Below are 24868 nucleotides of genomic sequence, written 5' to 3'. Positions count from 1 at the left end.
ATTTGTTCATTAACACATTTTAGTTCTTTTTGTGATGTAACCACAAATTCCAAGAAACGGTACCTTTTTTAGTACTGAAATGCAAAAGACGTCATCAATCACCTAGCACGATTCGTGCGCATCGGACTCGCTTAAGATGGCAGTGACGCCAGCAATTGGCGCTCCCAACTCGACAAGTTTCATTAGACTTGTGACTTGACAGTATTACGCGACAGGTCTAGATGGCAATCGGGGAAGGAACGCCTCGTACACCCCCCACGCTAACCCGCTGCGGATGTAGCGGGGCGTCCTCCCGCCTCATAATTGCCGATTGCCATCTGAACCTGTCGCGGACTATACTTGAATGCACCTATTATCTCCATGTGCTTACCACGCGACGTAATATGATCAAATGCAAACCGTTACTTTCATTCTTATTGGTATAAGTCCCGCAAATTGCTAATGCGCGTGGACGCCATTTGAGTAACGTCAGCACTAGACTGAAGTTTCGAGCTGATGGTATATTTTTACTTTATCGTAATTTCAATGTTAATGAGACTTGGTTCCAGCGCAATAGCAATTTGCGGGACTTATAGTGGTGCTTTCAATGATTAACACAATATCTTTAGCAAACAAACGCGTTGTCACTGTGTGTTTTGAATAAAAAGCCAGTGAAGTCCAGGCGATTTATGCATTTGAATGAAACCTCGAAATAAATAACGTAGTTTTGATTTTTGGCACATGTGTTCCTTATGTAAGTACCTACGTCTTGCTCAGAACAAGGACGTCTTGCATCATTTTGTTATGTGTCAGTGTCACACATATTTTGTGGTCAATGTGCGTTTGATGATTAAATAACATAATATGATAATGATACCGAATACTGAAAAAATGATCATAAGTTGCATTTGATGTTTTTTTGTTCATTTCATACTCAAACAGCAACCGAATTCTCAAACAATTTTTCAGTATTCGGTTGTCAAATGGTATTAGGATTTCGGAGTAAAAAACGAATACATTTTAGAAACGATAATTTATTGATTTAACCACAAATATATTAGTTATATACAGTAAGGACGTCAACAAAATGCATACGTAGAGCTAGCTACAAAATAAATCAATTCACACTCCGGTATCAGCAATCCATTGCGTGAACTCTGCGAGCAAATAACCTTCACTTAGAATTTTAATATAATTATATCCGCATATATCGCATATTAATTTGCAGCGTATCGTCGAAACCGTCGACATCTTACAATATAAAAAATTAAAATCGTCAAGTTATAGCCTGCCAAGTCCTACGCAATACGTACGTGTACGTCCTACGTAAACAAATTCAATTCGCTAACAAACATAATTTTTCCAACATACTAAAAATACTGAATGAATTTTTAGAAAACAAATATATCAAATTGTTTTTAGTAACTACCTAAATGTTCTATTATATACATTATTCTAAAGTCAGGAATATCGACATGCTCATTATAACAATAAAAATGTAATATTTACTCAATCTCAATCAGCAGTATTCATATTATAATGATCATTTATCGGCGCTCATATTTTAAAATCCTAATTATGAAATCAAATATCAATAAAGAATAAAAATGAATCGCTGAATGTGTTGCTGATCGCAAATCTCGAGGACAGCTGAACCGATTTCGCTAATTCTTTTTTCATATTATTCCTTGAAGTACGGGGATGGTTTTATTTTATAGAGATAGCGAGCAAACGAGCAGGTGGGTCACCTGATGTTAAGTGATTACCGCCGCCCATGAACATTTGCAGCACCAGAGGAACCGCCGGCGTTGTCGGCCTTTTAGGATATTGTTGGTTCTTACGGAAAGAAAATTTTAAAAAATCCTGTTCCTGAATCGACTGTTAGGCGGTACGAAGTTCGCCGGGGAAACTAGTATAATATAAATTTACAATATAGCACTGATTTGTTGGCAAAATAATGAAAAATAATGCTTTCCAATATTTTTTTTCAATTATTTTCGACCTGCTTCACGGCACTAGATTCTAGTTATTTAAAGCAATGGCGGTAAATCCGCGCAACGCCATTGGCCGTTTACGTATGCTATGGTCTGCGTTTTGGCGCCAAACACCATATTTAATTTTAATAATAATTAATTACTGTATTTTTGTTGCTAAATTTTTTTGTATGACGAAAAATGTATACTAGTGAGAAACTAAATACTGTTAAGAATATTACTACTTTAACGTTTTTCCTGCAATATTTATCAAGAAAAGCTTACAAGTTCTGACAATATAATATTATGTATAGTTACCAAGATTTTATGGCTTGGATTTTAAGATATGAGTTTAGATGAAGTAGTGTATGAAATAATTAATTAAGTAGTAATTGAGTAAGTAGTATTGATTAATTAAAACACTCGTGTGATACTATTAATGTGATAAAAGTTAAAATCCTCACCTGTGGCTCGGGTTTTGAACTTGCACTGGTGTTTTGATAACCCCTATTATGCAACCGTTTCATAATAGTACTATAGTTGCATAATACCTAATTATGTATGTACACTACTTTATCTAAATTCATATTTTAAAATCTAAAATCTTGGCACTTAACATAATATCTTGTCATAACTCATAAGCTTTTCTTGAGAAATATTGCAGGAAAAACATCGTAGCTTTTATTTTTATTGTATTAAATACTAGTAAAATCCTTCACATTATTTAATAGCAACAAAGCATGTACTTTTTCCGCTACAATAAATAATATGTGTAAAATTTTCATCAACAAAAATACAGCAATTATTTAAATTAAATATGGCGTCCACCGCACATGCACGGCGCATGCCACAGACAATAATACAAAATAGCCAAGGCCGACGCGCGGATTTGCCGCCATCCAGAGCCATGAAAAAGGTCAAAGTGTTTAATGGGAAAAATATTTTAAAGTATTATTTTGCAATATTTTCCTTACAAAATAGTTTTATAATGATTTTTTTATATATATTATAGATATGTATATGAATAAAATAGTTAATATGTGATACGTTTTGACTTAATAATCAGGATCTTAAGATATGACGTAGATATACTACTACTACTACTATTATTCCACAGTATTTGTCAATGGTAATGCCTCCTGAAAAAAATTGATATACATAGTTTGATTTGAGAATATTTTTAGTGATCGATTAATTGCTTTGTCTTTTACCATAAGGACATTACTTGAATTATACTTATATTATTTTGTATTTCATTTCAAATTAAAATCTAGACATGAAATAAAAACCGACCAAGTGCGTGGCGGGTCACGCGCAGTGTAGGGTTCCGTAGTCATAGTTCTTAACCTGTGAACCCTACTTAAGCATGATAGTTTTCCTTTAAATTGATTATATAATATACTACTGCTGTGAATTTTTCACGTTCCTATATACTACCAATTTCCTGATAAAGGGGGAGACACTTGACGCTTATAAAAATTTGCACTTTAAAACATCATATTTTACAATCGGATCTAGAAATCGAAAAATGATGTTCCCACACCCACAGTATTTTAAAAGACCTATTCAACTATATCCCACACTATGGGGTAGACGAGAAAAAAAAATTCATCCCCACTTTACATGTAGGGGAACTACCCTAAAAAAATATTTATCACAAAATGTATTATTTCACCACGTTGTCGGCGTGTTATATTTATATCCATGCCAAATTACAGATTTCTAGCACTGTCTCTGTAGTCTCTGAGATTAAGCGAGGACGGACAGACGGACGGACATGGCGAAACTATAAGGGTTCCTTGTTTACTACGGAACCCTAATAATGGGTAATAATGTTAACCAAAATTTTTCTAAACATTTTTCAAGAGATCTATAAGTATGCACGATTTGTAGTTACTACTACAGGCATAGCACATAACTGAGTAGACTCCTGCGGTAGTAGAGCGGTGCAGGAGGGGTGACATGTGACGTAACAGAGCTGTCTCAGTATGAAGGTAATGAGGTAACCCCTCCCGCATCGCTCCACTACCACAGGAGCTTACTCAGTTATGCACTATGCCTGTACCACGCTACACATTTTGTTTGAGGTACTTCGAACAAATTCAGTTGAGGCGGCAAAACTGGTGGTGATTTCGAAACTCCAAAGCTTACAGTTACATCTTTCAATCATCTTTTTCATACCAAATCTAATTTAAACACCACTCATAGCAATCACACAATACTAAATTGTACTTTGATATTTTACAAAATATTTAACAATAATTTACACATTATTTTATGCGCAGGACACAATTTGTCACATTAGATTTACAACCTTCTTTTGCAAAATGCAGGTAGTACAATATAATTTATTATACAAAACATCATTTACACACAGGATGTTTAAGAGGAATAATGTATTTTAAAGGCCACAATTCGAAAGGCGAACTCCAGAATTGGGTTTTAATTCCAATTTATTTAATACTTTATTATAAACTAGGATAAAAATAATGACGAAAACTAAAAAAAAAATTAAATAACAAAAAGTTATAAGCATTTAAATATTTCTGATTAGACAGAAATAGCAGTATAGAATTATGACGTCATTGTGGCTTCGTGCCATAGTAGGTTTCATACAAATTTTCGTTTTGCGAGAAAGGGATAGAAGACCCTCCCACTTCAAAATTAAAATGCCTGTAACTTTGTAAATCTTTGTTGGATTTTAATATTTTTTTCAGCGTACGTCATTACTTTTATCCTAGTTTATAATAAAGTAATGATATTAATCAAATTCAAAAGTAGTAAAATACCCAATTTAGTACATTTTTTATTTTTATAAAAATCGTTACCATTACGATTGCTATTGGCACTGCGTAAAACTGAGAAATAGAGAAAAGCTAAGTAAAAAATTAGTTATGTAAAATGCAGACGGCAGTGCTGTGTTATTGTAGTATTATAATGAGCATCCTGACCAACACTTAACATCACTACAAAAAGGGTATCTAAATTAAAACACAATGGGGCCGATTCTCTAGTACGCAATCTCTAAACTAAACTAAATTAACAGGTCTAAATCTAGTGCTTTCCTTTTCCGCAAGCAACATTATGCAAGGGATAGCAATAGATTTAGACGTGATGTTTTAGTTTAGTTTAGAAATTGTGTACAAAGGAATTAGCCACAATATTACGATAAACTTACACAAGCGCCAAATTATAACTATTAGTTCAACTACGAGAGAAAGTATAATAGGTATATTTTTCGTTACTATTAATTACTATAGTAGTTCATTCGTAAGCGTATAGAATTTAAAATGTATAATTTGTGGTTGTTTAGACACGAGAAGGCCAAGCGTCCATAGCGACCGAGCCGGGCGGATTTCGTCGCAAAAAGAATCTTTGTTATATTTTGTCGATGCACATTTCCGCATAGTACATACGCCGATCTTTCCAAAACTCAGTCGTGAGATCCGACCCGTGGCCGCTGACGCGAAGCGAATACAATCTACATTCTTAGGGAATTCATACAACAAACGCCCGCCGTGCACCCGTTTTGTTCCACTGAGCGCCATACATTTTATCTTCACAGCGTCCCGCCCGCGCGCACTGGGCGCTTGCTGTATCAAGTCCTTAACCTACATACTAGATGATACCCGCGACTTCGTTCCTGTGGATTTAGGTTTCGGAAAATCCTGTGGGAACTCTGATTTTCCAGGATAAAAAATAGTCTAAGCTCCTTTTCCGAGATGCAAACTATCTGTGTACAAAATTTCGTCAAAATCGGTTAAACGGGTGGGCCGTGAAAAGCTAGCAGACAGACAGACACACTTTCGTATTTGTAACATTAGTATGGATATATTAAAGTATATTCGCCCATACAAAATGAACTGGTAAAAATTTTACAATTAGTCAGCAATGGTATGTAACCAAGTCAACGAGTAAAGTTCGCAATCGCGTTTTTTAATTTCGTTTGAAATAGGTACAACCAAAAAAATAAATCACTAATCGAAACGTTTACAAATTTAATCAGCACCGTTTGCCGATTTACCTGAGGAACGCAAAAGACATACGCGCCTCGTATTATGGGATCACTTCACTTCGGCAGGTTTGAGGCGCGCAATTTCACAGGGCGGGCGCGCGCTCACGAGTCGGGCGGCACGTCCCACTCCGCCAGCCCGCGGTCCACTAGCTCTCTGTTCAGGAATATCACTTGCTGAAAATAAAAAACAAATCAGATAGTGTGTCTTGAAAGCCGAATGAGTAATGGTAGCAAATCCATACTAATATTATAAATGCGAAAGTGTGTCTGTCTGTCTGTCTGCTCAACCTTTCACGTGCTGTCTTTCACGGCTCAACCGTTTAACCGATTTTGACGAAATTTGGTACAGAAGTAGCTTGCAACCCGGGGAAGGACATAGGCTACTTTTTATCCCGGAAAATTTAGGAGTTCCCACAGGATTTTAAAAACCTAAATCCACGCGTACGAAGTCGCGGGCATCAGCTAGTTTTAAATAAATTAAGAGCTTCCGAGACGGTCAAGCGGCTTGACGTCAGAGCACGTAGATTTTTGCTTGAATCAAGCATTTGATTGTTTACAAAGTTTGCTTGATGCTCGAACCAAAGCATTTACCTGGTTGAGGCGATTTTATATTTCTGCTTGACGCGACGTTTATCGTAGGTTCGAGTTATGAGAAAAGTGCCGTTTGCTTGATCAAGCTGCTTGACGGGCGCATGAAGCTCGCATCAAGCAGCTTGAACAAGCAAAACAAATCTATACGCTTGACGTCAAGCTGCTTCATCGTCACGGGAGCTTTTTAGGTCACGTATCCCTGTTTAACTAGAAATAAACATATTTGATACTTTACTTAATATGTTTTTAATATTATGATTATAATCTTGCCATAGTTATAATCCTGTATTCTGCTATGGAGATTCACATAATATACTTTAGTTTTCCTTAGTTTACTTAAAAGTCCATCATCATAGTATCTTTATACCTTACATAATACACTTTATATTTCACACTCTTTATAGTATCAATTTCAGTGCAGTGGGTTTTCAGCAAAGAATTTCTCAGTACCAGTAGCAGCCCTGAGTTGGGAAGTTAGCTATGTTAAGCCTGAGTGACGTCCGCGTGAGGCGCACCGAATGGAGCCGAAACGCGTCGACTGAAATTTGTTTAACAAGCGATTCCACTCAGGGCAGTTCGCATGGACTCAATTCTATAGTAAGTATATTGGCAAATTATTGATACATACATACATACGATTTGGCTCGGCGAGTCTAGTGAACGCCAGCCTGTACTCCCACGGAAAGCATGAAATCCTCGCCTCGGACGTCGGACCTACGCCTGATCTCTCTCCAACTTAGAGAGCAAGGAAATAGAGACTGCACCTGTGTTTGCGCACATGCTTATATTTCCTGCGTAATGGTTAGTCTCGTTTGAGATTGGCCGCCGAAATTCGGTCGACAGGAACATTCAATACCTGCGGACTGAGCGTAAGGTACAGGTGTACGAGCGGCAGCCCCTCCTCGTCGTAGCCGGCCACCTGCGCGTGCAGCAGCTGCCCTGCCGTCAGCCCCGCCATGATGCGCAGCGCCTCGCCGCTCCACTCTGCCTCTGCACACACACACGCTGAATTCATCCACAATTATAATGAGTACAAGAACACTGGACTTGCTATTGCCGACCTGTTTTGCAGCAACATGAATATCACCATTTTGACACTGATAGCAGCAGTGAGAGCCATGTGGCCATACCAGGAACTAAATGTTAGTTATGAGACATGTCAACTTAAAGTGTAGCATGAGGACCATTCCACAATGCCAATTTTAATTCTTGGTACACTCCCCACCCCAGCTTGAATCGGAACAAAAAATAACAGTCATTTTGTATGGCACACCTTATCTAGCATACTAATTGTATATGTCGATATCTGACTTCTCCCTGTCAACATTCAACTGTCACTTGAAAAGTAGGATTCCCAAAGAAAATGAAAATTAGAAAATCTTTAACAGTGAAACTAAGGTTGAAATCTATATAGCGCACTTTGACTTTGCTTAGACTTAAGTTTCAGTTAAAACGAGACAGCCTTATACCAGCGGTATAGCGCTGTCTCATTTTAACAGTGTTTTAAGTCTGTGCAAAGTCAAAGTGCGTTATAGATCTCAGCCTAAGTACAGCACTATACATTGGAAAGTACTAAATACTTTATATACATGAAAAAGCTTACCATTTTTAGCTGGTTTGACGAACGCTAGCAACGCCTCCGTCGCCTGGAAGGGCAGGGTCATGAAGTCGGAGCGGATCTGCTTAAGCTGGTCGTTGTCCACGGTGAGGTAGCCGCCGAAGTCAACGAGCTTCACCACCGACGTGTCGCTCTCCTCAGACGTGGATATCACCTGCGCCCGGTACCAGTTGTTCTCGGTGGGAGCCGCGCAGATGGAGCCCTCTAAACAAAGATAAACGTTTAAAATAGGTACGTGACTGGCAAAAAGTCGGCGCATCGCGAGAAACAAGAGGCGACACTGATCAACCAATCGCGTGCTCCCCGTGCGATAGATTTCACCTTTCTCTCACTCGGTTCGAAACTATTCTGGGTATTTGCTCACTGTATGTTACAGACCCGAAAGTATCAGCACAGCGTAAATACATGCTTGCAGACGAAACAGCCTTAAACGGTCGCTATGAACTTCCGAGGCGGTCAAGCCGTTGGACGTCAAGCACGTAGATTTTTGCTTGAGTCGAGTATTTTGGCCGTAAATGTTCGCTTGATGCTTGAGTCAAGCATTTACGTACTTGACGGTGATTGATGCGATTTTATACTTTTGCTTGACGAGACGCTCGGACAGTATTCGAAAAAGTGTTGTTTGCTTGATCAAGTTGCTCGACGGTCGCATCAAGCTGCTTTATGCGACCGTCAAGCAGCTTGAGTGTGCTTGACGTCAAGCCGCTAGAGCATCTCGGTAGCCCTTAACAGCTACACATTAGAGGTGTCAAAAAATAATGTACCTAATAAATTTATTAAATATATAAATGTATTTAAGATATTCGTTTTTAGATTAAAACAAAATTGAATACAATATATAATAAGTAGTGAAAATTTGAGAAAATCCTTCCTAAAAAATAACTCAGGCGTTCGATCTTTGATACGCCGCGCGCGGCGCGACCGAGCGACGATATTAGAATAAAATATATTAGGTAGGTACGCTGAATACAAATATCGTCGCGATTCGACGGTGAATAATTATTACATCGAATTTTCGTATTGGCCTGTTACATGTTGACTGTGATGATACGAGTATGCGGCTAGTATTTTTATCATTTTGTTTGTTTCGTAATAAATTTTGAATGCAGTTTTATTTATTTGTGAACTTGAGTGTCGATAAATATTTAATGCGAATAATTGTAATGTAGATTAGGCAAAATAATGTAGATTAGGTACATTTTTGTGTTGTGATAGATTTGTGTCGCGCGTTAATAATACCTATTATAGTAGATTTGTTCTTTTTGGAAATACTTGCGTCATTTTATAAATCGTATGAGAAAATGTTTTTCAAAGTGTAGGTATTATCATACATTTAAGTATTATAGGTAATAGGTTAGGTACGTGAAGTGGTATTGTTCTTTTTAGAAATCATCATCATCATTTTATAATTCGTATGATAATAAATATGTAGAAATGTATGATAATAAATATAGTAGTTACCTACTAAAAATATTTTTTTATAGGTAACTAGGTAAACTTACCTACCTATTGTATTGTAGGTATCTACTTGACATTGCTTTATCGTTCTACTTGTTTTTATTTTTACATACATAGGTAGGTACTAGGTACTGTATTCCGCGACAGGTTGAGATGGCAATCGGGGTATGAGGCGGGGGTGACACCCCGCACACCCGCACGTCACCCTCGCTCGCCCGCACTGGGTTAGCACAGGGGCCGTGCGGGTGTGCGGGGCATTCCCTCCCCGATTGCCATTTCGACCTGTCGCGAAGATATGGATTGGGTACCTATTAAGAGTAAAATTTAAAATTTAAATCAATCGAGTTAAATACAAGCTATACCCTAGTTCTCGACCTTATTGACGGTTATGAGAAAGTTGTTTTTTGTCATATTCTTGTTCAGTAGGTATCATTCATAGATTGTTAAAATGTTGTTCCCTATGTCAATAAGGTCGGAAATCGCTTGCACCCATTTATCTGCTTGCGCCTCATGGTGAAATCGGTGCAAACAAATCTCGACCTTATTGACGGTTATGAGAAAGTTGTTTTTTGTCATATTCTTGCTCAGTATAATTCATAGATTGCTAAAATGCTGTTTTCTGACGTATGTCAATAAGGTCGAAAATCGATTGCACCCATTTTTCTGCTTGCGCCTCACGGTGCAAGCAATTTTTTTTTGTAACAAAATAATGTAACGTTAATAATTATTAAATATTTGTCTGTAACACGTGATAATATTGTGATACACACATGAACCTGTATTTGACACCTCTTACTACACATCCGAACGATAACATCCCACTAGTAAGCAAATAGTTAGTTTGATCTGCCGACTTCTGCAGCTACATTTTCTTGTCCCTTATGATTCCATTTATTGATTGGTATGGAATTCGTTTGGCGAAAAGATGAGTGAAGTAACCGAAATGGTTGATTTATAAAAAAACACTTTCATCTGGTTATCAGATAGATAGGTGAAGGTCTTTCTTGTCTCACACTATGGTTTGTAAATTTAAATACCTACAATTTCATACAAAAACAAGTAATACAATCACTTACTAGATGATGCCCGCGACTTCGTTCGCGTGGATTTAGATTTTAAAAATCCCGTGGGAACTCATTGATTTTCCGGGATAGAAAGTAGCCCATGTCCTTCACCGGGATGCAAGCTATCTCTGTACCAAATTTCGTCAAAATCTGTTGACCGGTTAGGCCGTGAAAGGCTAGCAGACAGACAGACAGACACACTTTCGCATTTATAATATTAAGTATGGATTACCCTTCTTTATAAAGTCAACATAACCTTGCCATTAAGAATTTTTTTGAAGCTCTTTTTTGAACTAGTATGTAGGTATTTACTATTTTGAGGAAATTATAAAATAATGCCCGCTGCTTCGTCCGTGTGGATTTAGGTTTTTTTAAAAACCCGTGGGAACTCAGCTTTTCTGGGATAAAAAGTTGCCTATGTCAATTTCCGGGATGCCAGCTACCTGGTACCAAATTCCATAAAAATCGGTTAAGGCACAGGTGAAGACTTTCATATGATACCTCACTTGATATAGTTATCTTACTTCGAAAATAGAAAATACTAATTAATAGTTCATGAGCACAATTTAAATTTTTTTTGTGTTATGTAACCACAAATTCACGGTTTTCAGATTTTTCCCCGAATGCCTGCTATAAGACCTACCTACCTGCCAAATTTCATGATTCTAGGTCTACGGGAAGTACCCGGTAGGTTTCTTAACAGACCGACAGACAGACAGACACACAACAAAGTGATCCTATAAGGGTTCCGTTTTTCCTTTTGAGGTACGGAACCCTAAAAATGTCAGTTTATACAAAAATACGAATGGTGAAGACGTACACGTCTTAGAGAAGAAATAGGTCCGCGCCACTTCAGCAGTTAGTAATGCGCCACTTCACTTTCGGAATTGCATTCGACACCAACATAGTATCGATCATAAAGAAAACTCTTACAAGTAAAATTACCTTGAAAACTAATTATAACAAGTTATAAGCGCTTATAGACATACTGGTACATTGAGCAAGTAGCACAAACCAGTTGGTTGCACTGCGCAAGTGTGAAGGTAAAGGTCGCCACTCACCTTTCACCGGGCGGGGCAGCGCCGGCACGTCCGGCTGCTGGTACGTAGCGGCCATGAGGCGGTGCAGCGCGTGCAGCGAGGGGAAGGTGGGGTGCAGCGGCTGCTGCAGGAAGAAGTGGCCCGCGCTCACCAGGCACGTCATGATCGTGTCGTTGTTCACCGACTCCACCAGCTGCAACTGATAGTTTGAGCATACAATGTTCGCTGACTTTCATACCCGATCCGAGATATATAGCTACGGCGGCACCAGCGGCGGCTCCCGTTCCCTTTCGATTTCATTAGAGTATAGTAGGTTTTGCGATAGAAAAAGAGGGGTTTGTTACACTTTAGTATGCAGTCCACTTGAGATGGATATCGGGGTATAAGGCAAGGGGACGCCCCGCACGTCACCCGCGCTCACCGTCACCGGGTTAGCGCGGGGGATGTGCGGGTGTATCCTCCCGATTGCCATCTCGACCTGTCGCGTACTATACATAGTATTAACTTTAAGTATTCTAAATAACAAGCATATACAGTTGGTGTCAAATAGTAGTAAGGACAACAGTGGTACTGTACTCGGTATAAAATAATGTACTACATTGGCCTTTAGAATGATATTTAGGCTTTTTAGAGCATTGTCTCCGTCACTCAAACCCTATATGACGTTTTGTTCGTCTTAACGACAGAGACAATGCTCTACAAATCCGCTATCTCCTTCTAAAGGTCGATGTACATTATTTTCTGCCGCGTACTGTAGGTATGTATATGGTTATTTGAATCTAACAGCTCGCGATACGAAAGATTGACTGACGAGCCAGTACGCGGCAACACAGACACTCTCATCTTCGCCCTTGTTTCATACCACCGAACCAATAGATCGATAAATCACTCACTGCGCACGTTTAACCTCAGAGATCGTTTTATGTGAAACCAACTGTACAACATAGTTGATTCGCAAGTTTTAATTTTTACTAGATAGTTAAAAAGAATTAACTACCTAGTACAAAAATAATTTGTAGATTGTTGTGAGTTGAACATTAACCAAGCAAGCTGATTGTTATCAGTTAGTTTCTTATATATCACTAGGATATATTATTAAGTAGGTATCTATACTTATCTATACTAATAAATAAAATTGAAGTGTCTGTCTGTACTTTCGAAATAACTACCTCTGATTAAGCTCATATGGTTATTTGAACTATGCCATAACTGAATGACACTTTTTGTTTGTGACATGTTTTTGACTGTCTGTCTGTCTGTTTGAATGGGCTAATCTTCGGAACGGCTGAACCTATTTTGACGGGACTTTCACAGATAAGTAGAGGATTATCCAGGGAGTAACATAGGCTACTTTTTAACCGACTCTCAAAAAAGGAGGAGTTGTGTTTTTCTAAGTATATAAATCGAAATCTCCGTGATTACCGAACCGATTTGCGTAGTTTCTTTTTTAATTGATAGAGAAACTTTGCGACATTGTTCCATAAAAAAATTGCTTTCCAACTCCTCAATCCTCATGCAGCAGGGGACCTGACCACCTAAACCGATGGGATTTAGAAACTGTCGGTTATAAATTGATATTGGAGTCTACCAAGTAAAGCCTTTTTGAACTTGATAACCCACCTCCTCAATTCTTATGCTGTAAATAATTGCATTCCTAAATCATGGTGAACCCACGGGATTTTAAAAGGATCATATGCGTTTAAATGTATTTGCATCCTGAGAACGGGCTACTATGGATGGATATGCTTACTTTTGTCCTGCAAAATCAAAGGGTCCCACGGGTTTTTAAAAACCTTAATCCACGCGGGCGAAGCCGCGGGCATCAGCTTGTTAAAAATATGTTTGATGGCAGTAAATACATACTTACTACAAATACAAAAACTAAACTCCAAAACATGGAAGATAAACAGAACGCCGGTTTTGATTAAAGTTTAAATAAATTGACTTACTTGGAGGAACTCTGGTACTAAAGGTGTCAGTCTTTGATATAATTCTGCACTAATTTCTTGTGTGGAGAAGTTTGGGAACCTCTTTTCTGGGAATTTTTCATTTATCATCTCTAAAGCTGCTTCAATTTCAGCTTGAGTACCTAGTATTTAAAAAAAATTAAACTTACACTGTGTTTACAAAGCAGATTGTTTACATGAAACTTTTTCATTAAAGAAATGACAAAGTTTGTCAAGAAATTGATCAATATTGTATAACTTCAATACATCTAGTACAAGGCATATTCAAGTATGCGGCAATATGTCAGTTGATTACAATCATGTGCTGCTGCATAAATACATTATGTGCACTTGCTGTCGTGCATATGATACCACAAACCAACATAGACACAGCAGCCAGTCTGACAAAGATAATTTTATCTGAATAAATTATAAGATAATACAAACCTTCAACTGCACAGATTTTTTGTTTGGCTAAGTCTGGATGTCTTCTGACATAAACTGTGGCTCCAGTTTGTGCTTTAATTTTAGTTACAAATGAACCATATTTTCCTATTAATAGACCGACCAGGGCCTGCGGTATTACAAACTGGTGTATTCTCATATTTATATTTGCAGGCGGGGGGCTGGCTGCTTCTGAGCATCCTTTGCCACTATCACTTGAACCCTAAAGATAGATGAAATAAATCATTTAGTAACAAATACTATTTCATACAAAGTGAGGTTTTAATATCAAATCTAGGGGATTATTGACAGTAAAACTTTGGTTAAAAAAATGCACCAAATTGAGAACCTCCTACATTTTGGAGATGGTTAAATATGGATTAACTAATATTAATGACTGGAAATTGACAAAAGTATACAAACTGTAACATGAAACTTACCTCACTGTGATTATCTGAAAAATGACATGTTGAAGGACTAGCTAACATGGGATCCACGGGGCTGTGATTTGCAGAGTCTCTTTCTGAAATTGTTCTATTCTGCAAAGTTGAAAATCGGTGGCCACTCTCACTAGGCCCCATATTGTCAGATTCCTCAGTTATATTATTTTCAATGTTCAATTCCCCATTATCAGTTGCAATGTTCTCTTCAATCCCAATGTCTTCAGACACCATGTCACATTTAGTGCTATCCACCTGTAAAGCCAATGCCTCAGAATCGGCAGATATTATATTTCCATTTACATTTATGTTGGCATTGTCCTCATCTGTATTCTGAAAGCTAATGTTGTCATCATATTTGTTGCAATTTAGTTGAGATTTGAAAGACATACACCCAGTGGCCTCAGAAGCTGTAACAATCACAGAATTATTCTGATGGCACAATTCTTCTATCTTACTCTCTGCAGTCACAGACATTTTCTTCTCTTTTTCGAGTGATTTTTTCCTTTTAATGTTCTCAATCTCCAAATCAATTTCCTCATCAGTCATTTCAAGAGAGGATCGTTGGGAACCACTACCATTAGGAATTATGTCTATTGGTGCAGATTTAATTAAGGAGCGCTCAATTTTGCCCAAAGGCGAATCTTGAATGAACTCAGCTTCAGCTCTGAGAGCTTCTGCAAGCTCTTCTTTTAAACTTTTTATCTTTTCTCTTCCACCTGGGTCAGATTTTGCATACTCCCGTTTTTTCTTGAACCAAAAAATACCCAGTAATACTGCTATTGATGGAACTGACCACATAAGCAACTGACGACAAGGTGCCATTGTGATAAGCCACTTTTAACAATAAACTACAACAAAAGAAAAACATTTTACATAGTACAAATTAGTCTTATTGTCACCTAGAATAATTAAAAACATAGGCTTGATAAAAACAGAATCAATAATGATATAACTGACTAATATTTTCAATATTTTTATTTATTTATGCTCTCATTCTGACTGATAAGAACTAAAACCGAATATTGTGAACAAAAATGGTACATTAGATAAGTGATGAGTCTACATAATCTTAATAATATAAAAAATTAGTTAATAAAGTTTACGCACATTACAAAGTGGCACATTTTTAAACCGGTCAATGCCATGCCATACGGAAATTGTTCGAAAAAGCATGTATGGGTTATAAATGTAAAAGTAGCTCAATCGATGATTAGGCGACAATAATAATTATTATAAGACACGTATACATTACTTTCTCAGCCATGCTTCCAATGTTTAAACCATGTGCTTTTAAATTTTTAAGATTGAAACGTATTACGTTGTCCGGCGAGGGTCACGAGCAGTGTGGAAACCTTCGCGGACAACACGTAAGCATTTGTACCAAATTATAAAATGAAAGGTTACGCAATTTTATATATGTCAAAACTATAATTAATATGCTAATTAAACATAACATTAGATTTGATGTTATTTAGTTAATTAAACAGTAACGATTATACAAAATCATATCGACAACCTACTGCGGGACCAACCACTTGGTCTAAAATGTGGAATTGTTACCGGCATAGATACGTTTCTGACTTTTGTACTTACTTTAATATCCAATGTCGAATTGGGTCACTTCCTAATCAAGAAAACTAAACAATCCAGAAAACCAGATAACCGATATTATTTATGTACTTATAAATTTCACTTAATAAATTAATTTCCAATAATCCACGTGCTCACAATGTTTTCCACCGAAGCACAACAGAATTCAATATGGCGGTGACAGGTTGGCAACCTTCTAAAATCATTCGCTTATTTCCATAGAGATTTATTTCTGTGCTTATTTCACGTAGATAGAATAATAGGTAGATGTAAGTACTGTGTAACTGCGTATGGAATAGCGATAGCACGACGTAACGATGAATAACACGACAATTATTACCATTGTTTAGTAGTCAATATTTGTATTAACCGATCAACAATATTTGTATTCAACGTTTTTTATGTGAAAACAAGTTAATAACTGATGAAAAATACAATTACGCCACGAATTCTCAAAGTTTGTTTTGCAACTTCTTGTATGTAAGTTGTATGTATTCTTGAAAACAACCAGTTACATGATAAGGGACAAAAAATAGGTTAGCTGCGTCTCTGTTTATCACATTTGTAACTTTATCTGTGCTCTCTTTTCTAGTTTGAATGAGAAAGCAAACGTTCCTGCATCTACCTTTATTACTCTATCTACGTTATTTCACGTATTTCCAATATAGATAATAAAATAGATAGGTCTGTCTACACGATATACAGTGCGACAAGGCTCTCTTGGCACTTGAATGACATTGACAGAGGGGCGCTGTTGGAGAACAAAGGCTTAGAGGCCCCGCAGACGGTCAAGTATGTTTGCCAAATTTTACGTGTATGACAAACATGCTTGACCGGTCGTTTTTCACGTGTTTATCAAACAAACTACGTGCTTGTCAAACAAACTACGTGTTTGGCAAAATTGATTGACGGTCTGTTTGTCAAACATGCTTGACGGTGTACGGCTATGTTTGTCAAACAAACGTTCCATTTTAGCTCCATATTTCTTTCAGTAAATTTTCATGTGTGAATATATCTCGCTGTTTTAACCATGCTCGTGCCCAACGACTCCTTTTTTTCTTTTTTTTAAACACATTGCTAAAGTTAATGCAAGAAATCCTTTGTCTGCGGTGCTCATCACTCAGAGCCTATGCTCAGCGCAGTATCCATTTCTGGATTCTGCGTCGAAAGCACAGACAGAATCAAGAGACATGGTCAGACGCGTACATACCCGAAAGGGCCAAACAACAAAAGAAATAATACTCACGTATGAAAGGTTATAATTTTATTTAATAATAATATAATTTATTTATTCTTCTAATTTACATAGGAACATAAACGCTAGGGAAACGGTAATGTTTCATAATTTGCGTTCGCTACAACTTTTACACAGCAATGGCTTCTACACACCTTCAATACTAAATTTAAAACAGAAAACTAAATAAAACTCGTAATATTCACAATAAATTACTATCACAGAGGTTTATTGGGCACAAACTACAACGTGCCCAACAAAAAAAAGTAAGCAGTAAAAGTAGTAATTAATTACGAAAATAAAAAACTAGTACTTACAGGGAGGTATAATAGTGCTTTAAAAAAGGGTTTAGGATATGATTTACAAAAATATATATTTTATTGAGTAATTAGGTGGTCTTAGATATTATTAAACAATTTACAGCAGGTGATTTTTTTTGCCCCCCGCACAAGTCATTTTTCATAAAAATGGTAGCACTGGAAACGTCAAAAAATGTGCGACAAGGCTCTCGTGGCACTTGAATGACATTGACAGGGGGGCGCTGTTGGAGAACAAAGGCTTAGAATATTCAAACAAGAATAAAGGGGACACTTTACGGCAACGTTAGTTCCAATTTTCACCACGCGCCAAGATAGCCTTGTCGCACTGTACCTATTTTATATAGGCAGACATTAGGGCAACTCTCGTTCTCTATGGTTGTCACTGTAATTTATTTGCATTGAACCTCAGACAAAGGTGGACTTGTCAGATGCGTAACATTCCTGAAAGGGACAGAACAACAAAAGAAATCATACTTACATATTTAATAATTTGGTTATTGTTTGAATGGTATTTGCACCGTGCTCTTGTGTTTGATGACGTCATCGAACAAAACGTAAATTTGACAAAAATGCTCGAACGTTTACGGGGCCTCTTACACTATTCAAAGAAGAACAAAGGGTAGACTTGACGGCAACGTTAGTTCCGATTTTCGCCACGCGCCAAGATAGCCTTGTCACAGCCTGTACATTGGTTAACATTTTTAAAGTTACCCGTCGTTAGTGTAAGAGCACGGAACCCACGGAACAAAAAAAACAGTGGAAGTGCTAAGTAGGCGTGGCACGCGTGCCACAATTAAGCGTAGTTACGTAAAACTGATCCCAGTCGCGTTCTAACATCGCGTGGAGTTGGTAGTCTCGCGACAAATTCATATTGCCCTAGCAATGTTACTGTTCCGTTTTGGAGTGTAAAAATGATAGTAGGAGAAAAAATCTTAAAAATGGAGGTGTTTCGTATCATCGGTAAGTACGATTTTCATTGTTTTCTATAAAATCTTAATTTATTTCAATTTACTAATATTTAATAGAACGGTTAGTCAAAATCAACCTTAAACAATTAAAATAAAGTTTATTTTGGATTGATTCTATTCCGAAAGTACTTCGCTTCGTGTTCGCTACTCAAATAGTGATGTGGCCAAGTAGAATATTGAATTTATCGATTGATATCGATACAAGGATATAAATAAATAGTAACGCAATAATTATAATTTATTAATGAGTGAGACGTTGCATTGATCACTAAATAGACATCAGTAGTTCCTCTAACCTTCATTTAAAATATTTTTAGGTTTCCCAAAGATGCAAGCATCAAAGAGAAATGGATAGATGCAACGGGTAGAGTTAATTGGATGCCAACCAAATCAAGCATGATATGCTCTGAACATTTTTTTAGAAGTCGATTTTATAATATCAAATAAAGGATATAGATAATATACGAAACCTACTGCGCTTCCATCAATGAAAATCGTTAAGTCTTTTAATCAAATAACCTTGTTTTATTTTATTACTTTCAGTAAGTATTGAAAATACTTGATATTATAATACAAAACAACACACCTCTTAGTTATATTTTTGTATGAAGATTGACTGACTAAATATCAAATTTAATTCATAAACACACTAATTAATTTTTCTCCTATTCATTTTTATATAGGTACTAGATGATGCCCGCGACTTCGTCCGCGTGGATTTAGGTTTTTAAAAATCCTGTGGGAACTTTTCAACTTCCTATGTCCTTTCCCGGGATGCAAGCTATCTCTGTACCAAATTTCATCAAAAACGGTTGATCGGTTGAGCCGTGAAAAGCTAGCAGACAGACAGACAGACACACTTTCGCATTTATAATATTAGTACGGATTTATTCTCAAAATTTAATTTTGGTTTCAGCCACAAAATGATAAATGTGGTCACTCCAGGTTCTTCAAAAAGACAAAGTGATTCGGAGATTCCTGCGTCTAATCACGTTACCGATTTGATGAAGGCAATAGTCGAAAAATATATACATAAATGTTCGCATACACCATTTATTAAAATTAAAAATAAGACTTTCGAAACGCCAGTTTCTTAACAAATATGTTTTATTTCAAGGGCAATAAATAAAATTTATCTATTTTCATACGTTGCAGTATTTATTGTGCATACTTGTAAAAGGCATGCATACATACCAGCACTTTTATTCAATTTTATAATTACCTTTTTTAATTTTATTTTTGCGAATGAACAAAATAACGAGTATCTATCGATATCGATAGGTAATTCATTGAGCTACGTGGTGCAGCCTTAACTGAGGAGGAAAAAAAATCGACCGATCACGCAAATGTCAACCATATGTTTAAAGTAATTAAGTTTATAATTGCTACTACTTAGAATACCGCCATCTATGGTCAAGTAGCGGAATTAATTGGACAATTGAATCTAGTGTGACGTGAGTGTGACTATAGCTCGTAAATACGTTCTTCCGCTAAAGCAAAATAAATCTTATTTCTAGAGCGTCAGGGTTTATTTCCAAATCTGTGACGTAGGCTAGTTTTGACTAAACTTAAACGACAAATCAAATGATTTGTTTCTTTGTAGTGCAATATATGACTATCGGTATATTTGTATGAGTTTGGCGACAGCGGTTCCTATAGTAATTTTGGTGAATTGCACTTCCACTGTTCTTTCTGTTCCGTGACGGAACCAGAGATCATGGAACGTTACAGAACATTATCATTTTGTTTGGCTAGTGCCTAGTGGTTACAACCTTCGGTTTTCTATTCGCAAGGCCCGGGGTTCGTTCCCGGGCACGCACCTCTAACTTTTCAAGTTATGCACATTTTAAGTAATTAAATATAAAAACAAAACATTGTAAAGGAACCTGCATGCCTAAGAGTTCTCCATACCATTCTCAATGTGAATGAAGCCTGCCAATTTGCACTTGACCAGCGTGGTGGACTATGGCCTAAATCTTCAGTGACTCTGTTCTCATTGTTCAGGTAGGCAGTGCTACTGAAGAGTCAGATTAAACAGTTGGAATCTGGAGCACCTAGTAAAAGATTAGCGCACCATGCTAATAACATTTGATTATTGAGTATAGATTTTAGCTATTCTAAAAAAAAAAAATCGGCTGACGTCACGACGATGTTAATGAGACATGGCTCCAGCGCAATAGCAATTTGCGGGACTTATATAATACCTTATTTTTTTTAATTAATTATATTAAATTTTATATAATTTAAGGTTTCACAAGTAAATAAAACACTTAAAAAACCGGCCAATTGCGAGTCAGGCTCGCGCAATGAGGGTTCCGTACTACAGTGGTATTTTTTCGACATTTTGCACAATAATTCAAAAACTATGATGCATAAAAATAAATAAAAATCTGTTTTAGAATGTACAGGTCAAGACCTTTCATGAACACATTTTAACTTTTTTTTATGATGTAATTCAATAAATCGGATTCTATTCCTTAATGTCTTCTATAAGACCTACCTACCTGCCAAATTTCATGATTCTAGGTCAACGGAAAGTACACAGTACACAGACAGTAGACAGTAGATTTTCTTGACAGACACACAGATACAGACAGACAGACAACAAAGTGATCCTATAAGGGTTTCTTTTTCCTTTTGAGGTATGGAAACCCTAAATACTGCAGTAAAATCAGCAGAGTTTAGGATAATGGTAGTAAAAAAAACGCGCGAAACATACATACAACCTTTAACACCAAATATACCTTTAACCTGAAAAAAGGAACCTGACCTGAAAAACTGAGAACCCAAATTGAGAATCTTGATAAAATTACACTCAGGACATTGAATTTAATGTATGGAACAACGTTTGTCAGTAAATATAGTGTTCTATGAAGCTGTGAAAAATTCAAAATAACACTGGGCAAGCAAAAATGAGTTGCATTCTGCAGAAATGTGTATAGTACTACATAGAAGTCACTTATTCAGGGTTATTGACCTTTAGTTATGTTGTTATACTTTATTATGTAGTTTTGGTTGAGTTATATTATGATATTGATATGAGATTGTGTTATACTTAAATAGCTTTAAAACTAAGGCTGAGATCTATAGAGCGCATTTTGACTTTGATTGTGTTAAAATGAGACAGATTTATGTGAGAGATATACATCTGTCTCGTTTTAACTCTGTCTTAAGCTATGGTCTTAAGTCTAGGCAAAGTCAGAATGCGCTCTATAGATTTCACCCTTAGAGCACAAGTACCTAGATGAAAAAAATACCTAGCCTTCAACACATTATTACCAAATCAATGTAGGTAGGTACATTGTTTGAATTAACAATATAGTGTGTGTTTCATTATAGCTTAAATTCATGTTATAGGTATCGCAACATAGTAGTGAAGTAGCCGGCAAGTAGCTTTGTACCTTTACTTTTATAAAATATTACAGATAATAATTAATAATATATTCAAAAAAGTACATTTTATTACAGTTTTTACAAATAGAAATAGAGATGTACCTACTCACTGTATCTCAGAGAAGATCATATTATTGTTATATTGTATTGTTACAATTTTATTAAGAGTCCAGCACCAAACCAAAAATATGAGCATAGTATCATTTACTGCAGTGTACCCAATAAAGAGATGGCAATAAAGCAATGTTGGCTGACAGTGGATCAATAAGTCAAATTACAGCTTTTTAAAATTAATTCGCTTACTATGCTTATCGCTTAATTTAGAGCAGTCAAACCTCGTGACTTTAGCTGCCAACCGATTGTTTAAATTAGTAGTATGCACTAAAATTTAGTCTTTAAATGTAAAATCCATGTCCTTTTTTAGCAATACTAAAAAGAAAAGGATGCAGATACTCTAAATTTAGTTTAGAGAAAGACAACAGAAACAGTGCCATTGAAACATTAGTTATTGTATTTATAGTTTCCAAATAAAAAACTACCAGTCGTAAAATGTTACATATGGGCCGTTAATAGCGGCTAGTACTTAAATACTAAGTGAACTTTAAATAAATAACAATAGTTTTGCATTTAAAGTTATTTAATTATATACATTCCTTACAATTTTATAATTAACATGGATTGAAGAGTTCAAGGAATGTTGCACTTTTAATTTTTTTGCTATTATATTATTGTAAACTTAGGTTTGCTATTTTTCAAATAAATAGTGGGATCATTGTTAACTTCTTCCAATTAAAGACAATACTTAATAATTTTGATAATTATTTAGGTTTAGTAAACAGTAACATTATCAAAATCACAATGACACTTTATTTATATTTAAAACAGAAAATAAATTTACATAGACTTACATAGGTAGATGTGAAACAAAAAATTACTTATATAGCATCGACAGCATCTGCTTCATCTTCTGAGCTAACCTCGTCTCCAAACTCGATATCTTCGTCCAGCCCATCGACAGAGTACACCACTGTCTCATTGATACGCACTGTTTCTGGGAATTCTCCGTACGTCTTCAGATTCCTGGCCTCGTCAGGGGTATACTTTAAGATGACGTCAGCTTTGGCGTCTTGGTAATCTCGTAAGCCAATAAGTATGATATCTCCTTGATTTATCCATACTTTTTTTCTCAATTTCCCTCTGATGTGGCAAAGACGTTTTATGCCATCGAAGCACATGGCCTCCAAGCGGCCATTACCGAGCATTTTTGTGACTTGGGCGTACTCCTGCCCGTCTTCTTTAAAGACTAACTCACGTTTTTCTGTTTCATTTTCATTCTTTCCCCTCCTCCTGTTTTTACCACCTTTTCCTTTGTTTTTCGGCATAATTTATATAATCTTGAGTAGAAACATACAATTTAATATTGAGCCTAGAGTTTATTTTTATATAAATCTCACAAATTGGTTGCTTGGTTGACCAATCTGAGGTTTATGCATTCGCATTTCACTGTCACCACTGTCACTGTCAAATGCTGTCTTTTTCTCGCTTTATCACGGGCACAGACCACTGTCTGTGATCACGGGCTTTACATACAAAATACAAAATGATCCTTAGTCTTAGGTCTGAGCCTGAGGTAAAAGTCCCGAAAATTGCTAATGCGCGTGGCCGCCATTTTAGTGACGTCAGCACTAGACTCAAGTTTCAAGCTGATGGTATTTTTTTCAGCTGACGTAAGAAGTGTTAATAAGACATGGTTCCAGCGCAAGCCATTTGCGGGACTTATACCAAAATATGACCCCTCACGGCGCCATTTTAACTCTATGGATCACTGTCATGTCAAAAGTGCGGTATTAGCGTAGACAGAGTAATAAAGCTAGACAAAGGAACGTTTGCTTTCTCATTCACACTAAAAAGAGAGCACAAATAAAGTTACAAATGTGATAAACAAAGACGCAGCTAACCTATTTTTGTCCCTCATCTTGTAACAGGTTTTTTCAAGGTCTACAACTTTAGTTGCAAAACAAACTTTGACAATTCATTGCGTCATTGTATTTCTCATTAACTAGTTATTTATTTGTTTTCACATAAAAAACGTTTAATACAAATATTGTTGATCGGTTAATACAAATATTGGCCCCGATTCTCTAGTCTCTCTCTAAACTGAAATGTCAAACTGCTTCTGTCCTTTTCATATTACAATAGTAAGAAGAGGGTGCGAATACTCTAAAATTAGGATGTGCTTAGAATCGGTGCCAGTGTAGTACTAAACGATGGTACATTGTCGTGTTATTCATCGTAACGTCATGATATCTCTATCTCAGACGTGGTTACACAGTACTTTAGTCTAGCTTTTTTAATCAGTCTACGGTTACACAACGGTTACATATCTGTGACGGTTACACACCTTCTTAAAGCCTTCTTATTTTACTCTATGATTTACACAGATTAGCATCATATTTTCCACAGATATTTCCTTGATATATACCTACTTGCACAGATATGTCCAGATGCAACTAGCGTGGCCCCCTCAGTCCCTCTCGCTCAAGCAGATTTTCTTATTTGTGAAATGTCCTGTTCCTTCTACACTTCACGTTGTTTGTCAAATACTCACATACAAATACATTTTGACAAACAAAAAAAGTGGCCACGGTGATAAGGACATAATCATTTTGTCACGTTCTAACAAGAGCTTAAATGCATTTAGCTATCTCGCTCTAACAGTAAGTGTCACAATAATAGGGCTACTCCTAACAGTCCTTATTCTGAGTATACTTGGAAATATCTGTGTTAGCAAA

General features: G+C 36.6%; 2 protein-coding genes and 1 long non-coding RNA gene across 5 annotated transcripts in view; 1 reads left to right on the top strand and 2 right to left on the bottom strand.

Annotated features, from left to right (window-relative positions):
* spoon (A-kinase anchor protein spoonbill) overlaps positions 1 to 16338 on the bottom strand; it is a 126655-nt gene extending 110317 nt beyond the window's left edge. The window contains exons 1-8 of one of the 3 annotated variants that reach the window (XM_034984620.2): positions 16165 to 16338; positions 14569 to 15419; positions 14132 to 14351; positions 13688 to 13827; positions 11760 to 11937; positions 8162 to 8380; positions 7415 to 7548; positions 5109 to 6141 (exon numbers count right to left, since the gene is read on the bottom strand). In XM_034984620.2, the coding sequence (XP_034840511.1) occupies positions 6070 to 6141; positions 7415 to 7548; positions 8162 to 8380; positions 11760 to 11937; positions 13688 to 13827; positions 14132 to 14351; positions 14569 to 15393 (1788 nt within the window). In that variant the 5' untranslated portion in view covers positions 15394 to 15419; positions 16165 to 16338 and the 3' untranslated portion in view covers positions 5109 to 6069. Of the gene's footprint in view, positions 1 to 5108; positions 6142 to 7414; positions 7549 to 8161; positions 8381 to 11759; positions 11938 to 13687; positions 13828 to 14131; positions 14352 to 14568; positions 15420 to 15823; positions 15941 to 16164 lie in introns of those variants that run through there. The other 2 variants (XM_034984623.2, XM_034984621.2) reach the window with 2 other exon arrangements.
* Positions 16339 to 18455: 2117 nt separating this feature from the next.
* Positions 18456 to 19830, top strand: LOC138404500 (uncharacterized). The gene is made up of 2 exons (XR_011238423.1): positions 18456 to 18675; positions 19001 to 19830. It is a non-coding gene; the product is annotated as an uncharacterized lncRNA (long non-coding RNA).
* Positions 19831 to 22695: 2865 nt separating this feature from the next.
* eIF1A (eukaryotic translation initiation factor 1A) lies at positions 22696 to 23592 on the bottom strand. The gene has a single exon (XM_034984624.2). The coding sequence runs from the start codon at positions 23456 to 23458 to the stop codon at positions 23012 to 23014; it is 447 nt and encodes a 148-aa protein (XP_034840515.1). The 5' UTR covers positions 23459 to 23592; the 3' UTR covers positions 22696 to 23011.
* Between the last annotated feature and the right edge of the window lie 1276 nt (positions 23593 to 24868).

Source organism: Maniola hyperantus, chromosome 3 (genome assembly GCF_902806685.2).
Source record: "Maniola hyperantus chromosome 3, iAphHyp1.2, whole genome shotgun sequence".
Taxonomy (NCBI): domain Eukaryota; kingdom Metazoa; phylum Arthropoda; class Insecta; order Lepidoptera; family Nymphalidae; genus Maniola; species Maniola hyperantus.
The sequence above is the reverse complement of the archived record's forward strand: the minus strand, read 5'-3'. Positions and strand labels throughout refer to the sequence as shown.

Excerpts from the sequence above, each read along its gene's own strand:
- eIF1A (XM_034984624.2), bottom strand. The coding sequence starts at position 23,458 with ATGCCGAAAAACAAAGGAAAAGGTGGTAAAAACAGGAGGAGGGGAAAG.